Source organism: Sturnira hondurensis, unplaced genomic scaffold (genome assembly GCF_014824575.4).
Source record: "Sturnira hondurensis isolate 20B ecotype Veracruz unplaced genomic scaffold, ASM1482457v3 Scaffold0001221, whole genome shotgun sequence".
Lineage (NCBI taxonomy): Eukaryota > Metazoa > Chordata > Mammalia > Chiroptera > Phyllostomidae > Sturnira > Sturnira hondurensis.
Genome location: NW_028073852.1, coordinates 4527609 through 4545121, shown reverse-complemented (window position 1 = coordinate 4545121; position 17513 = coordinate 4527609). Strand labels below are relative to the sequence as shown.

The 17513-nt window shown below is 51.5% G+C and overlaps 1 protein-coding gene and 3 non-coding genes across 5 annotated transcripts; 2 read left to right on the top strand and 2 right to left on the bottom strand.

The window, feature by feature from the left end:
- Positions 1–3189: 3189 nt before the first annotated feature.
- Positions 3190–9417, top strand: MRPL58 (mitochondrial ribosomal protein L58). Of its 2 annotated transcripts, none has more exons than XM_037065894.1 (6): positions 3190–3419; positions 5897–5933; positions 7635–7694; positions 8237–8319; positions 8657–8826; positions 9087–9417. In XM_037065894.1, exons 1-6 carry the CDS (start codon positions 3234–3236, stop codon positions 9244–9246), a joined length of 696 nt encoding a protein of 231 aa, XP_036921789.1. In that variant the 5' UTR covers positions 3190–3233; the 3' UTR covers positions 9247–9417. The 2 variants fall into 2 exon arrangements, with proteins under 2 accessions (XP_036921789.1, XP_036921787.1); XM_037065892.1 differs by having other exon boundaries at positions 3191–3419; positions 9082–9417.
- A 3292-nt stretch (positions 9418–12709) lies between these two features.
- Positions 12710–12782, top strand: TRNAR-CCU (transfer RNA arginine (anticodon CCU)). Its single transcript has one exon. It is a non-coding gene; the product is annotated as a tRNA-Arg (tRNA).
- Positions 12783–13090: 308 nt separating this feature from the next.
- On the bottom strand, positions 13091–13163 carry TRNAR-CCU (transfer RNA arginine (anticodon CCU)). Its single transcript has one exon. It is a non-coding gene; the product is annotated as a tRNA-Arg (tRNA).
- Positions 13164–13502: 339 nt separating this feature from the next.
- TRNAR-UCG (transfer RNA arginine (anticodon UCG)) lies at positions 13503–13575 on the bottom strand. Its single transcript has one exon. It is a non-coding gene; the product is annotated as a tRNA-Arg (tRNA).
- Between the last annotated feature and the right edge of the window lie 3938 nt (positions 13576–17513).

Below are 17513 nucleotides of genomic sequence, written 5' to 3'. Positions count from 1 at the left end.
ACCACCCCCCACCCCTCAAGGAGCCAGGAGCAACCTCCCTTGGCCCCTGCAGGTGAGGACAGTGTGGTGTGGGGAGCCCAGAACTGGGCCCCAACTTGGTGGTGTCTGCTTTTTAAATCAATGACCAGCATGCTGGTTTTAAGTGCACGGCACGCAAAGCACTGTCTGCCAAGGGATGGGGGGCACAGTGTGGGCGTGATACCAGAGCAGTTGCACCTGAGGAGCTGGGGGAGCTGGGCCTTGCACCGGGGCACCCTTCTCTGGTCTTTTGAATTCCCCAATGGATATACCCGCCCCCCCTCATCCCCGCCTCTTCTTCCTTCCTGTCACCATTTTTTCCTTCCTGGGTTGCCTCCCCCAGGTCTCTCCCCTGCTTCTTTCTTCTCCCAGACTGCCAACCTTCCCCAAGACCAAACGCTGGGTAAGGAAGAGGGACTGGTCTCCCTCCCATGACCCTGCCTACACCCTCCCTGCAAACTCCAAGCTGAAAGCCTGGTTTTCTGGTAACTAGGCTGAGAAGGAAACAGCTTCGGAAAGAAGGGGGCAGCTTTGCTCACCCACGCCAGGGTTGGGGTGGGGGCAGGCTCTGTGCTGCCTGCCCAGCCCCTCTGGGGAGAAGGAAAGAGGCCTGGAACAGAGCTGGTCCGACTGGATTTCCCAGCCTGTGCCTCAGAAAAAAAGATAAAAGCCATCAGGCCTCTGAAAGTAAAAGGAAGTTCCTTCAAAACACCTGTACACACTTAGCACCCTAGTAACAACTTCTGTTGCCTGCTGGCAGGCAGCTATAAAATCTGCATTTTTTGATGGGGATCCTGAGGCTTAGAGGTTAAGTTAGTAATTCAAGAGCACAGAGAAATATTTGAACCTGGACGTGGCCCAATCCCACTATGCAATGCTGCACATTCCCTATTTCCATGTAATGTTGAGTTTTAAGAGCCAGGCTGGCCCAGGGAACTCAAGGAAAGAAAGGGAAATCCTTTGGACGCCCTGCATGGCTGTGGTACCCAACTCACAGGCCGCCCAGAAGGGCTGGTGCCTGCAAGCTCCTCAGCTGCCGGGAAAGGCTGGATGATTCTCCCTCTTGTCTTCCCCTCTCCTCACCTCTAAGAATGTTCCTTTTCTGAAGCACTGTCTCCACCTATGCAGGACCAAGGATGGGGAAGGAGGCTGGCTTTAGCCTTCTGTGCCCACCTTTTTAAGGGAACAGGTGGCACCTCTCCGGCCTGTTTCTCCCAGAAGGGCCTCTATTCTGGATGGTTCACCAGAGCAGCAGGTGCAAGGAGCCTGGCAGCTGGTTTCCCTGCCCCCACGCCCCATGGTAACTTGTCTCACTCTCTCCTCTACACCACTCCTGTCCCAGAATCCAGGGCGCCAGATGGCCCAAGCAGGCTGTGTTTATTTGGGGCCATGGAAACCTGCAGCTTCCTTTTCCTATCATTCTGGGTCAGGCACAGACAGGGCTGGAGCCCAGCTCAAAGCAATGACTCAATGGTGGTGACTTTGCTATTCACAATCCCGGAGCGTGGACCTGGAGGAGTCCCAGCTTGGCTCCCCTGAGAAGCTATTCCTTCCAGTCGTCACACAGATGCCTCCGTTCCCTCTGAGGTCTTGGGACTAAGTCAGACAGGGAGGGACCCAGGAGATGCCCCCTTTCAACCCAGAGCCATCCTCTGCCTTGTTTGGGTTTACAAAGCCAGGGCTTGGGGGCAGTTTATTTCCCTTAAAGATATGTCTGGATCAATGAGACTAAGACCATAAAGACTTGATTGGATGACAATCTCCTGTTTCAAACAGCCAACATCCCCAGACACATATTTTTCTAGGTAATTATGGTTTTCCTAAAAATAGAACTCTTTATTGAGAAACAACCACTAGCCCTGGCTGGTGTGGCTTGGGTGCCCACCTATGAACCAAATGGTTGCGGGTTCAATTCCCAGTCAGGGCACATACTGGGGTTGTGGGCCAGGTTCTCAATAGGGAGTGCCTGAGGGGCAACCACACACTAATGTTTCTCTCCCTCTCTTTCTCCCTCCCTTCCCCTCTCTAAAAGTAAATAAATAAAATCCAAAAACCCACTAATATTAGTAATAATCACTAACATCCATTGAGCTGTTTTCATTTACCACCCTGCTTCTCAATAAAGTAACTCAGCCATCATTTAGCTGTTTCCAAACACTGCTTGGTCTACTTTGAACCTTTCTTGGAGTCCCAACCTCTCGGTTTTGGAGTTCATGCCCTAATAGCCCTGTAAAAAGCTCTGCTTAGCCTGTCTGTCTGGATCTCCACCTACACCCTCAGCCTCAGGGGGCTACCTCCTGGCTAGGGGAAACTGCCATGGGCTCCTCAGAACTCCTGGCTCCCCAACAAAGGGAGGTGGGTGTAGTCCACTCATTTATTTTAGAGAGAGAAACATCACGTTGTTGTTTCATTATTTATGCATCCATTGGTTGATTCTTGTGTGTTCCCTGACCAGGGGATCACACCTGCACCCTCGGTATATCAGGATGATGCTACCCACACTTCTTTCTCCACCTGCCTGCCTCTCCCATCTCGTAATTGTTAAGTAGACCTTTCACACACGTGCTCAGCGGGGTCTTGCTTATAGGCTGCCTTGTGAAATGGCCTAAAGTTACTAAAACTCAGTTCTAGCGGACCTCAGCTTTCAAAAAACACATTCCCAAAGAATTGGTCGGAACAATGTGTACCGAGTGCCTATGATGTGCCAGCTTCCGGCTGCTGGGGATCCAGCAGAGAGCCAGTGTCTTCCTGGAGCTTATTACATTCTAGCTGGGAGACAGGCAATAAACTAGAAAAGTAAGATTAGGCGATTTGAAAGGGAAAAAAAAGTAGAGTAAAGGGGATGAAGATGAACTAGGCTAGTCAGGGCTGGCCTCGTGGATGGTGTGATATGGTGGGAGAGCAGTCCGGGAGGAGGAAAGAGGGTGTTTCTGGGAAGATAGATCTGGGGACTCTCACCAGGAGGCTCCCTTCAGAACTCGCTGGCTAGCCAACGTCTTCCCCACCGCTGCAGCAGACCTCAGAGAGCGAACCAGGCCTCTGGGAGCCAGCCAATGGGGACCGTCTAACAGGCGCCGCGCTTGAGCCACGCCGGGAGCCCAGCTCCCCGCTTCCCCAGATGGCGCTAAAAGTCGCACGGAACCAAATCCAGAGAGAAACACGATCTCGCGGACCGCAAAGGAAGAACGCACCGGAAGCAGCCCCGAGACTCGAACATGGCGGCTGCCCGGGGCGTCCGCTGGGGCCTCAACCGAGCCGGGGCCTGGCTGCTACGGCCACCCGCGCACTGCCCCCGCCGGGAGCTGCACAAGCAGGCAGACGGCACCGAATTCCAGAGCATCTACAGCCTGGACAAGCTCTACCCGGAATCGCGGGGCGTGGACACCGCCTGGAGGGTCCCGGTGAGCCGGGAGGGCTAGACGGAAGGGGCGTTTCTTGGGTCTCTGGCGGGAGAACGTCGGGCAGCCGGGGCCCTATTGGGCGTGCGCGCCGTTCTTCGCCGGGGCCGCGGTGGAAGCGAGATGGTTGCCCGAGCAACCGAGGACTGGGACCACTGGGCCGGTGTTGGCGCCTCGGGAGAATCAAGAAGTGCGAGTGCTGGGAGAGCACGAGGGACATTCTCCTTGAGACCACCAGCTTTTCCGCATTAGTTCCCCCAACCTTCAGACCCAGAGCCTTGTCCCGAGGAAAATGTGGGCATTCTGGCCCTGCAGAATGGCCAATAAATGCAGGAGGCTGCCACGTTATTTGCTCCCTTCTGGGATGTTGGGAAAGTTACACTGTCCTTAGCCTCTAGTAACGCCAGCACACCCGAAGAAACTTTTTTTTTCATTCGTATCCTCAGGATGCATTTAATCACAGCCTGCTGTGTGCAGGCTCCGGCTCTGGCTTAGACCCAGGCTCTGGCCCAGACCCAGGCTCTGGCCCTGGCCTGGGAGCGGGCGAGATAGCACCCAGCCAATTCCGTTGAGTTTCCACCTACAGGGCTGGAAGAGATCGTTCATTGATTCATTCACTCAGTCAACACACCTCCATGGAGAGCGTGCTTTGTGCATTGCGCTAAGCATGGGGATAGAGTAGTGAACACAACCCAACAATCCTACTCTTTGTGGACGTTGAATTCTAAAGGAGGGAGACAGCAATAAGTACAATGAGTAGTGCAGAATATGTGAGAAGGTGACATGCTTTAGAGAGAATAAAGCACGGAAGGAAGAGGAGTGCTAAGGTAGGAGGAGGTGTTAGTTTTAAACAGGATGGTCTGAGAAGGTGACATTGAGTGGGACCTAGAAGAAGCAAGGCAGGGAGCCATGAGAATAGAGGGGAGATGGCCCTCCTGTGGGAGCAGTAGGTGCCGCCACCTCAGAGCAGTAGCATGCTCTGCCTGTTCAAGGAACAGCAAGCAGGCCAGTAGGGGAACCTATTGGAGGATCCAAGGCACAGGAGTGGGATGGTCCTGCTGGGTTTTACAGGGCTCACTCTTACAAAGCCTCCTGCAGAGTAGACTGTAGAATGGGAAAAACAGGAAGGCCAGTTAGGAGATTGCAACCATGCAGGTGAGAGATGAGAAGCAGGGTGGAAGCAGTGGATCCTGAGAACTGTTCAGGGTCTAGGTATGTTCTGAATGGAAAGCCTCTGGGCTTTGCCAGTGGATTTTCGCTGAGAAGTGGGGATAAGACCGGGGCTTTGAGCAATGGAAGGATTGTGTTGCCATTAATTGGGATTAGAAAGTTCTTTCATTTAGCAAAAAAGAAAAAACATTATTGTGTACTTATGTGTCAGACACTTTCAAGCACTGCAGTGGAAGGAGCAGAAAACGAGTGCAGAAAGCACTTCAGGTATTGAGACGCAATGAATAGAGCCGGGTGCTGTCAGAGTACAGGGCGGCTACTTCGGAGTGGGAGTGAGGGGTTCTCCGAGTTGGCTGTTGGAGGCATCTGAGAGGGGACATCGAAAATGTCGCTGTTGGCGATGGGTCTGCCGTTGAAGAGAGGTTTTGGTTTGAGCCAGAAAGTTAGGAATCGCCGATACAGATGACATGTTTGTCAACACAGATGGATGAGATGTTCCAGGGAAAGAGTAAGGGAGAGAAGCGAAAGGATTTCAGGGGTGTGGCAGTGTTTAAAGGTTGCAAAGAGCAAGCAAAGGAGAGTGAGCAAGTCCTAGGGAAGTAAGAGAAAAAACACGAAGATTACTCAGAAGAAGGTGCTGCGCGGAGGGCGTGGCCCGTGCATGGTCTTCAGTGCTGTGGAAGGCGGAGCAAGATGAGGTTCTGCCCCCCCAACCCCTGAAATAGTTCTAAGATGAAAAGGGGTGGGGAGTGGAGAGCAGGACAGGTGAGGGTATCTTCTGAGCACGGACGGCCAGAAGAGCCTCAGAGGGGCGGTGTTTGCCCTGGGCCTGTGGACACGAGGCTCAGAAGCTGAAGGCCATTGCTGGGGAGCAGCTGAGAGAGACATGGAGGTGTGAAGGCCTGGTTCAGTTCGACATAGACCCTCAAGGCAGATGTGCCCGTCACTGTCTGAGGCAGGCAAACTCCCAGGGGGGCAGAGGGCACTCCTGTTGGAGTTTCCCTGATGTGTGTGTGCTCTGGTGCTTTGCCTCCCTTCCCCCAGGAGCCAGGGCTCCGATGGCCCCCGCACTAGCTCATGCGGGGCAGTGAAGGCTGGACACGTCAGTTCCATTTTCCTGGAGGAGTGTACCATCTGAGACGGTACTTCTGGGAGCCTTTTCTGTCCTCTGATCAGATTTTGCTGAGGTCCTGGAAGTAGTTGTATTACATTTGTGTCATGGCTTTACATCATTTCTTTGATTGTCCTGGACCAGCTGGGAGTCACCCAGCAAGTAGTATTTACTTGACACTGTGTGCATTACGTTACAGGATGACGCAAAGCAAGCCAAGAGTGACATTCCTCTCGGTAAGTAACTTGATTTTAAAAACCAGCCATTGCCCCCTCCCCTCACACAATCCTCCCAGATCTTTTCAGCCTAATAAAAGTAAAGATACTCTTTGGTGTGCAAAAGGAGTCCTTTCAGTGTTGTTTAGAATAAGGAAAAAAAGGGTGCAGCCACTCCGGAGTGCCCTGCAGCTCACACGGAGAGCTCCTCGTGTTCCTGGGACATGGAGTAATCTCTCCAATAGATGAACTGATCCTCATTTGAAGAAAGCAAGTCACAGAAGAATATGCATAGTAAGCTAGCATTTGTGTCTTGTATATGCATCTGAAATAGATACATATTTCTACATATGTACATAGATCTGAAAGAATGCACAAGAAATTGGGTAGGAGGACGGCCTCAGGGAGGGGAGGGGAAAGGAGGGACTCATGGGGACGTCGGCCTGTGAACCAGAGCTTGCATCATTTTAGAACTGTGCGCCCATCGAGCCTGAGGCAAGGCCTGGAAAGAAGCAACCAGCCCTTTTCAGATTCAGAGGCTCTGTGGCCTCCACAGACCGGAAAGGAAGAGAATCAGAGCTGCCAGTTCCCCCTGGTCCCCACTCAGGTGACACTGAAACAGGGGCCAGGTGACAGCAACACAAGGGAGAGGACACCCTGTGGCCAACCCCATCACTTGCAGCTGAGCCCTGCGGTGCCTAGGGGCCTGGAAGGGGCACAGGGGCTGCATCAGAGCAGCCTTCCCAGAAGGGAGGCCAGTGGGAGGGGCCTCGCCACAGCTCCCCCTGCCCCCCCCCCCCCCCCCCGCGCTGCTGTGCTCTGGGAGGGTCCCGGAGTTCCCGTGGAGACAGAGTCAAGGGCAGTGCCAGCCGTTCCCATTGCCATGGTTGCCAATGCGGTGGGCCGTAGGGCCCTGGTCCCCGTACACTACCACGTGGACCCATCACCCGAGCCACTACAAAGAGGAAATCCTCTCAAGCAGTCCCGAGATGGGTCACCACTGCCCTCAGGGGTCGGCCCTCCACCACCAGACCACCACCGTCGTTTGCCACCCAGACTTCTTGCAGCTCAGCTTCTAGTCAGCCCAAATTTTCCTCCTTCCCTACTTTCCTCAGACACATGAGGCTGCTTGTCATGAATTATAAAAATAGAAGGAAGAAACCTCATTTTACAGATGGCAACACACACAGAACTGAGGCCCAGAGGAACATGGAACTTGGCCAGTGGCATGTGGTCAGCAGCTGTGCGGGTGTCAGGAGCGTGGCCCCCACTCCAGTTTGGGTGCTCGGTCACCCAGCAGGTGTTTTTCAACGCTGGCCAGGCTCTGGGCTCTTGGAGTCCACAGTGGATTAGATACACACCTGTCCTTACAGGCCATTGGGTACCACGTCCACCACGTTCTGAAATAAAACATTAAGTGTGTCTCGTAGGTTGACTTTTGAAAGAATCCCTGCTTTAAAACAAGGAGCAAAAAGCGGGGGCAGCTGGAATGTACCAGACCAGAAGCAGATGACCCGGGTCATAATTTTACATCCTCTGTTGTCTGTGACCTTGGGAAAGTCACTCTTGACTTTAGTTTAGACATCTATAAATCATCTCTTACTGCACTGATCTGAATGTTACATTTGTGTACATTACAGATATATATATTCTGCATGCCATAGAGATGTGTGATGTTTTGCCACGAGATAATCATTTGGGGGGGCATGTTCTGTTTTGCAGATCGCTTGACAATATCGTACTGCCGGAGCAGCGGTCCCGGGGGCCAGAACGTGAACAAAGGTACAGGGTGCCTTGTCGTTCTCTTTAGCTGGAAGAGGGACTTGAGGATTCTGTGTTTACATTCGTGGGGAATAAAGGGCTTTTTTTTTTCCTTAGCAGAAGCTTAAATAAGCCAGTTTATAATAATCCTCTTTATTCCTCTGAATGTGGCCTGGTTCTCAGACCCAGCCGTGGGTTGCGGAACTAGGGCTGGCTTGTGAGTCGAAACAAAGGGGAACCCCAGTGGCAGTTGGGAGCCAGCCCTCGGAGCAGGTTGCCTGCGTCCGTGTGGAGCCCGTCCCCCTGTTCTTCTCAGTACCCGATACACTGTAAGAGGAGTACTGGACTTTAGCTCCTGGAAGTTTACTTCTGTCCAGAAGTGCCTCACTGTCTTGCAGGCTCATTCCACAGCCAGCTTTGCATTCCCAAGTTGACACAGGAAAGAAACACACCCGACTGGGTTTCTCACCTCCCTTTGTTTCAGGATGGTCACCAGCCACCCAGGTGCAGAGCCTGCCTAGAGTCTCTCGGTGACCCGTGCTCCCTCCTCTCTTTCTTTCCAGTGAATTCCAAGGCTGAAATCAGATTCCACCTGGCCACTGCAGACTGGATCGCAGAGCCTGTGCGACGGAAGATAGCTGTCACGGTAGCACCAGCCCCTTTCTTTTTAATCCCTCCGTTCCCTCCGTTGCTTTTATTGTTTTTATTTTTTATTTTTTAAATTATTTCTTTTTTAGACAGAGGGGCAGGGAGGGAGGGAGAGAGAGAGAAACATGGCTAGGTCACCTCTTGTTCATGGCCTAGAGGTGCACCCTGACCAGAGTCCGAACCTGCAACCCAGGCACGTACCCTGACGGGGAATTGAACATGCGACCCTTTGCTTTGTGGGATGCGGCCTAACTAACTGATCCACACTGGTCAGGGCATCAGTCACTTTTCAACCTTTACTCGGTAGAACTCTGGTCTTGCCTTTGTTCCTGCAGCATAAAAATAAGATCAACAAGTCAGGAGAGCTGATACTCACCTCTGAACGCAGCCGCTATCAGCTCCGAAATATGGCAGATTGCCTACAGAAAATTCGAGACATGATCGCTGAAGCCAGCCAGCCAGCCAAGGAGCCCTCCAAAGAAGATGCGGCACTATGGAAAATCAGGTACCAGAAAACGCCCCAAACTTCTCCCGACGGGCAGCACCGGGCAGAAAAGGGGTAGGGTCAAGTCCATAGCCTCCCAGCAGACCTCACTCCGTCTTCCAGGGTGGGAGTAGACTCACCCGGGCGGAGGCCCGGGAGCCGGCACCTGCGGATTCAGCTGCTCTGCTTCCCTCCCGCCCAGCTGCCAGGTCTTCTCACCACTTGGAAAAGCACTTACTGGGCACCTGGGCCTGACTGCGCTGCTTTTGTTTGCAGGATAGAAAACACGAATCGGGAAAGGCTGAGAAAAAAGAGAATCAGTGCTGCCGTCAAGACAAGCAGGAGGGTAGAGGTGGACTGAAGTCGTCCTCCGGAGCTGGCAGAGACCCTCTTCAGGGCCTCCCGCAGCCGGCTGGAGCTTCAGCGCTGCCAGGAGACTGATGCGCTGTTTGCGGTTGCTAGCGCTCGTCTGTAACGCTGGAGCCATCCGAGAACGCTCATTCGGGATGCGGGCTGAGGGCACTGGCTGAGACCGTCTTTGTAGGCAATTACGTTGTCAGACCTTGATTACCCATTTAATGTGTGAGCTGCAATAAAATGCTAAATACAGAAGGCTTCCTTCTTCAGCATGCTTCAGAACAGAATTCCTGCCTTCCTCTCGGTTGAAATCTGCCTACGCGTCACAGCCTGGGGGAGACGGGAATGAGCGAGGTGTCTGCCTTCAAGGAGTGCGCCATCGGTTAGAAACTGAGGCAGGCGAGTGGGCCTCAGAGCTGGGCTTGACAAAGGTGTAGAATTTCAGTCAAGACCAAGGGGCAGAGCACGTGCCAGTTGAAGAGAACAGTCTGGCTAAAGGGAACCAAAGAAAAGGCTGGGGGTGGCGAGACAATGAGGAAGCCGTCTGATGGTGGGTTTGTGCAGGGGCTTCGTGGGAGCTAAGTCTGGAAAGAGACAGAAGCTCAGTGTGGAGATTCTCAAATTCAAGTTAAGCAGGTTAGGTTTTAAGAAACGTAGGGAGCAGGGAACCACTTGAGTGGGAAGGAATGTCGTGTTAGGTGCTGCTGTGGGCTCTGGGGTTGTGGGAGTAGGAGAAGAGTGGGTTGGAACTAGAAATAGGGGTTTGCAATCCTGTGGGTGGGGAAGCACCCAGGCCAGCATAAAAGTAGGTTACTCTAGCATGTACGAATTCCATGGAATGTTCTCTATTATTTTGATCTCGTTCACTTATTTGACAAATAATGCATTGCAATGCTTTAAATGCAGTGTAATAGCAGTAGTGCACACACCATCTGTGAGCAGGGACCTCATTCATGTGAGTTAAACAAAGGGGAAAAGTCTTCGGTAAATGACTTAGAAAATATAGGAGATGTGACAGACACGGTCCTAGTCCTGAAGAGAGCCCTCTGGGGCTCAGGGACATACGACATTCAATAGTCCACACGGCCCTGGGTGAGTTCCCCGGGGAATCAGCAGTGAACCAAGTCCGTTCTTCAGAGATTTGACATCCAGTCAGTTGAAAAGGAAAATGGATTCCTATATGGTAACATGACCCAAAACATGGTCAGTAACATAAGAAAGGTCTAAGGAGACTATGAGAGGCAGAGAAAGAATCAGTTCCAGCTGGAAGGTGCATTGCAGGTGGGCCTGACGGAGCGGGGCAGTGCAAGCAAGGTAAGAGCTTGTCACCCAGAGGCTCCATTGTGGCCAGGGACTGTACCTGTTTCTGGGACAGTGAACTGGAGCACTGAGAATGGGCTCTGAAGCCAGACTAACTACCCTGGGCAGCTCCCGCCCTCCACCCCCCGCAGCTGTGGGGCCTTGGGCACACTCCGTGGCCTCCCAGTTTCCCGTCTGTAAACTGGGGACGATGTTATCAGTGGCTACCTCCTCGAGATGGTGTGGGACTTAAATGAATGAATAAATAAATAGTTAATGGCACTGAGGATGTGCTTGGGGAATGGTGATTAATAGCACAGTTTGGCAGGGACCCAGGGGATGAGGAGCTGCGGAAGACACATCTGCCACATTGAGTGGGAGCCAGGTCTAGAAAGTCCTTAAATGTGACAGCCAAGACATTCAGACTCTACCCCTACAGGGGCTGTCAGGGGAAGATTAATCTGGCCATGAACGGAGGAGGAAAGACCACAGGGAAGTGAGCAGGGGTTGGTAGACTGACCCCAGTGAGCAGTCAGGGACCTATCCTGGAACTGGGGCAGGGACAGCAGGGATGGAGAGAAAATAGATGCAAAAGGATTATGGGGACAGAAAATTGGCCCACGTGGAAAGGGAACAGGTGTGTGACGTGGGCGATGCTGTGCATTGAAACAGGAAAGTCACAAAGGGAGCAGGCTGGGAGGGTGGTTAGGCGAAGATGGGTTTGCCTGGGAGAGGCTGACTTTGTGGGGCCTGAGAAGGAATGCCCAGGTACCGATACCCAGGTACTGATGTCCAGGAGAGGGGGTGGAACCTGCAGCTGGGAGTGAGGTTGCCTCTGGGAGGTGCTGGATGCAAGAGGACAAGCAGAATCTGGAGACCGGCAGGAGCAGTTGAGGAGGAAGCGAGGCAGAACCCGGAGAAATTGGCTCAGATTGTGTTAGCGGGGAAACCGGAGAAGGCACCCCTGTGGGTGACCCTGAGCAAAGTGCTGGCCCTCTGAGGTCCTCAGAAGACATGGGTGGCATGTGAAAAGACCTGGAAAAGCATTCCAGACAGGAGGGAAGGAAGAGGTACAGAGAAAAGGAACAGGCTCAGGGGTAGAGAGTAGAGCCCAGGGGTAGGACCTATTCTTTTAAAAAACTGAGGGCAAAAGAATGAACATGAATGAACCTCATGGACACAGTGTTGAGCAAAAGAGGCCAAGCTACCAAAGGGTACGATTCCACTTATACATAGTTCAAAATAAGGCACAACTGCTTAACGGTGATGCAAATCAGGAAAGTAGTCAGGGGAGGTGGAGGTCAGCTGGGAGGCTGTAAATGTTCTGTAGCTCATGGGCTGTGATGTGTGCACTTTGCCGCATGAACGTTACACTTCAACAAACAAACTGATTAACTGAAATGAGGGCAGGAGACTGGAGCCAGGTCGGTTAAACTGGTCTTGCTGATGTGAAGGAAGGAGGTGGGTTTCTGCAGACTCCACGCGTTGGAGAGAGAAACAGGAGCATGTCCAAGTGCCCTGTGCCCTGAAATGTGGGGGGTGGGGAGGCCAGGTCTCGTCGCAGGCCTGACGGGGATGCGTGCTGCCTGCCCTTGCCTGAAGCTTCTGCTGAGACATCTTTCAGATGTGCATGGGTTCTAATAGTGGATTTTCAACGTTGCAACGTTTAAAAATGTGCGTATTCTTTATTCGTGCTATTTTTTGTGTGACTTTTAAAGGAACAAAATATTAGGGTGAAGTATTTATTTGGCCGATATATTTCTTTTCTGCATATTATACATTGGCATATAACATATACGTGTGTGTACACATGGAAGGATTTATTCCTCCTGCTTGTCCCTTGTCTCGTGATAGTGAAGACTTTCAGGGTTTAAGTTTCAGTATTCGTGATTGAGGCTAGCCTGTTCTCGTTCACTCCTTACACCACTTTTCCCTAAAACACCCGATTTTTCTGTCGGTTCAGCAGTAGACACTACTGAGGCTCGAACCTCAGTCTTCATCCGCCATGGTCCGGGTGTTCGGGCAGTCCCAGCCCGAACTGTGCTTCCCCGTGTGGAGGCTGCAGGTTGGTCAGCTCGCCTCCCAAGGTAGCATCTTCTCGCATCCTCTCGTTGGATTGTGAGCTCCGGGGGCCTCTCCATGCCCATCCCTGGCTCGGCATCCCTCGGTAAACGTGTGCCCCACTGACTCCTGCACCCGAAGTCTGACTGTCTACTAGAGGAAAAGATGCGAGGAGGATAAGCTGCGGGCCCCAGTGGCCTAATGGATAAGGCACTGGCCTCCTAAGCCAGGGATTGTGGGTTCGAGTCCCACCTGGGGTAAAGCTCACGTTTTTTGTTACTCAGAAAAATTCACTCCATCGTGATTGAATTCTATTCAAGACGCCCCCAGACCCCATGTGAGCACGGTGGAAAAATGGCTGCCTGAAACAAAGCACCCCTCAGCGCCACCCACCTCTGTCAACTTTCCTACAATTCACGGGGCCGAGGATAGACAGCAATACTGCAAACGAGAGGGGACTGTAAAGGAGACGGGCGGTGGAGTGTCCAGGGTACAGATCACGTGGAATGGAGCCCCCGGTTGCCCATTCGCAGAACCAAAATTATCTTTAGGGCAAGCCCACATACATCACCCCAGGTGGGACTCGAACCCACAATCCCTGGCTTAGGAGGCCAGTGCCTTATCCATTAGGCCACTGGGGCGCGACAAAACGCAGCGGCCACGTGTTCCATGGTAATGCTCAAAACCACGAGTACAAATCGCACCGTTTTCCACGCTTGCGGCTGGACTGCGTACTCCTAGACCAGAAAGTAGTACAGGTCGCCGCAGGACAGCCAGGCGACCGGAGGGTACACAGCCGTGCTATGCGAAAAGCTAAAGACCAAGAGGAGACGATTGGGAAGGGCCGGCTCAGACCTAGGGTGGTCCGGTGGCGCGCACGTCTAAAATTCTTAGATGACATGTCAACGGACAGAGGGACTAGGAGAGGGGACGCATTATAGTTGTGCCGCTGGCCAAAGGCCACTCGACCAAAATAGCACCGACCACGAAGGGACTCGAACCCTCAATCTTCTGATCCGAAGTCAGACGCCTTATCCGTTAGGCCACGCGGTCCTAGCATAGAGTCATGAGCAATGCGCGGTCCAGGTAGAACTTCTTCGCGGGTGGTGGCGCCCACTGCAGGTGCTACAGGGTACGACACCGGTTCGGCGAAAGTGGAGCGAGGATGCGATCTACGCAGTTGATTTCTGTGCCAGTGCATCTATAGATCCCTAAGGAAGCATCGCAGTAGCGCTGCGTCCCCGTGGACTTTGCGTAGCACAGCGAGTAAAGCAGCCGACTCCGGTTCCGGAAGTTAAAAATTCGCATTTCCTGTACCCGTGAACAGTCCTCCGAGAGGACAGCACATTGGTGTCACAGCTGAATTCCAACCTTAGCTTTTCCTACCAGAAAGTTCCGGTGTGGTGTCATTACGCAGCCCCGGGGCATCACAGCTGAAAAGGCAAATGATCAGAGTCTGCTCACATGCTGTTCCGGTGGCTTAGTGGTTAAAACACTAGTTTAAAGTCCCTGTATCAGTGACATAGTATGTAAGTTCGAGTCTCGCATAAGGCATTTTTTCTATTACTCACATAGAATAAAAACGGTGCGGTTCATTTCCTTCTTAATAGCACTGCAATTATTTTGCCTTTTCTTTTTTTCTTTTTAATCATGCCGGACTACACCTTTTAAAAAATATATTTTATTGATTATGCCATTATAGTTGTCCTATTTCCCCCCTTCATTCCCCTCCACCCTGCACACCCCTCCCCTACCATTCCCCCACCTCTTTATGTCCATGTGTCTCAAGTTCTTTAGATTCTATATTTCCCCTACTATTCTTGCCCTCCCCCTATCTATTTTCTACCTACCATCTTTGCTACTTATTTTCTGTACCTTCTCCCCCCTTCTCCTCCTCCCGCTCCCCTGTTGCTAACCCTCCATGTGATCTTCATTGCTATGGTTCTGCTCCCGATCTAGCTATCCTCTTAGTTTGCTTTTGTTTTAGGTGTGATTAATAACTGTGAGTTTGCTGTCCTTTCACTGTTCATATTTTTTATCTTCTTTTTCTTAGATAAGTCCCTTGAACATTTCATATAAGAAGGGCTTGGTGACTCCTTGAACTTGATCTTACCTGAAAAGCACTTTATCTGCCCTTCCATTCTAAATGAAAGCTTTGCTGGATAGAGCAATCTTGGCTGTAGGTCCTTGCCTTTCATGACTTGGAATACTTCTTTCTAGCACCTTCTTGCCTGTAAGGTCTCTTTTGAGAAATCAGCTGACAGTCTGATGGGAACTCCTTTGTAGGTGACTGTCCCTTATCTCTTGCTGCTTCTAGAATTCTCTCCTTCATTTTAATCTTGGCTAATGTAATTATGATTTGCCTTGGTGTGTTCCTTCTTGGGTCCAACTTCTTTGGGACTCTCTGAGCTTCCTGGATTTCCTGTAAGTCTATTTCCTTTGCCAGACTGGGGAAGTTCTCCTTTATTATTTGTTCAAGTAAGTTTTCCACTTGTGGCTGTTTCTCTTCCCCTTCTGGTACCGCTATAATTCGGATGTTGGAACGTTTAAAGATGTCCTGGAGGTCCCTAAGCGTCTCCTCATTTTTTTGAATTCTTGTTTCTTTATACTTTTCTGTTTGGTCATTTTTTTCTTCCTTCTGGTCCACTCCCTTAATTTGAGTCCCAGTTTTGTGCATTTTTCTTCATTTCAATTAGTTTAGCCTTCATATGTTCCTCTTATTTGTGACTATAATCAACCAGTTCTGTGAGCATCCTGATCACCAGTGTTTTGAACTGTGCATCTGATAGGTTGGCTATTTCTTGGTTGCTTAGAGTTATTGGCTCTGGGGCTTTGAGTTCTTCTTGAGCCATAATGTTTTGGTCTGTTTGTGCCTGTTACTATGAGGGGCAGAGCCCTATGTGTTCACCAGGGCGGGGCAACTCAGTCGCTGGGTTGTGATGTTGTATGTGGGGACGGGGTCAGAGAGGGGCAATGGTGGTGCCCTCTGCTGCTTCCCGCCGCTGGGGCCTGCGCTGTCTGTCTCACTGCTCGCTCTGTCTCACTGCTCGCTCCTTCGCCTGGTTTATCTGCACGAGAATGTTTGAGGTCAGCCTGCCGCCCTGCGCCTTCACTGGGTTCACCTGTTGCTACCCCACGCCAAACTGCCGCCTGTGTGCCTGGGGCGGTCCGGGGGATCTCTCCAGCCTGACCCCACTCCACCGCTGGCTCCGCCCCTCTTACCGGTCTGGCTGAACAGTTTGTTGTTGTCGGACTTCCATATAGTTCAATTTTCTGTGTTTTGGTTGTGTTTTTGTTACTAAAACTTTGTTGTCTTTAAACTTGGTTGTGCGAGGAGGCACAGTGTTTCCACCTACGCCTCCATCCTGGCCAGAAGTTCGAACTACACCTTGAATGATAAATGGCTGAGGGTTAATGGGGCCCTGCTTCTTGCATCTTTTGAGTTGGTATCCACTCATCTGGAGAAACTAATGTGTTCTGTGAGAATCACTATAGTTACAAGCAGGCAAAGCTGCAGCCCTGGCCCCTCCACTCCCGGACTGCCACCCCTTGGGGATGGGCAGGTGAGATGGGGATGCTGCCCAACTCCATGCCATCCACCCCACTGTGCACTGTCCCCAGCTCAACGACACCCACAGCTCTGTGCAGACTAGGGATGTGTGTACAAGGAAGCATGTGTGCCCATGGTCACCGGACAGTAGGAATAACCACCGATGACAGGAGGAAAGGTGGCACACTCAAACTGTGTGACCCCGGGAGTGTTTAATTTGTAGATTGTTAGAGAGAGGGGCATCGCTTTGCGGTCCCACTTCACTGGCGCGCTCACTGGTTGGTTCTTGCACGTGCCGACTAGAGATCGAACCTACAAACTTGGTGTGCCTGGACGATGCTCTGGCCAACCGAGCTGCCCGGCCAGGGCCTGGTCCAGGGGGCCTGTAAAAAGGGGACTACAGGAGAGATGTACTTTTATGATTTTCTTTTGTTCCTGTGTATTCCTTTAGTAAAATGTTTTTTAAAACTACCAATATGGCCACAGGGGATTTTTTTAAACCTCGAAGCCCACAGCTCCCGAGGAGCTATGGCTGGGCTCTTGAAGTTGAATGTCTCACATTATGTGCACTTTGGGAGACTTGTACTTGTTCCGGGCGAAACTGGATTGTTTCAAGTCCTTGACTCGAAAATGTTTCAAAACCACTGTCTCTTGTACTTTTGACAAGAATGACAAAACAAAGAATTCTGAGTACAGAATTATCTTCTCCCTTCTCCGGGGTCATCCAGAACTCTTCCTCTCTTCTTTACTCCAAACCAGTCGCCAAGGCTCACAGACGCACTTTCAAGGTCCCAGGCCCCGCTCCCTAGCTGCAGCATCAAGGGCCTGGGCTGCACGAGACATTGCTTCTTTTCCGGTTTCAGCCTTCACCTCTCCCTAAAACGTCCTCCAGTCTGCCTCCAAGGAGCTTATATTCTATTGAGAGGACAGGAACAAGTAACAAACAAGAGATGATTCAAAATAAAGAGGGTGCCCTGGCCACTGTAGCTCAGTGGATTGAGCACGGTCCTGTGAGCTCAAAGGACTGTGGTTCGATTCCCAGTCAGGGCACGTGCTTGGGTTGCAGGCCAGTTCCCAGGGGGGGACTCATGAGAAGCAACCATACATTGGTATTTCTCTCCTTCTCTCCTTCCCTTCCCCTCTAAAGATAAATATATAAAATCTTTAAAAAAAATAGAGGGTGACGGGAAGCTACTGAGTAGAGGCCTCTGGGTAGAGAATGGTAAATGTGCCACTGGCAATTTTGTTACCTTCAAAGGACTTCTTTAATGTCTTGGCTGGTATCCTACCTACCTCATAGGGGTGTTGTGAGAATATTTATCTAGTGATTAGAATGATTCCTGGAATGCAGTGTGTGTCCTGTGAGGCACGATCTAATGTACCAGCTGGCCCTATTATTCAGGGTTTGTGTGTGATAATCTCCCCAGATGTGAACTCTTGA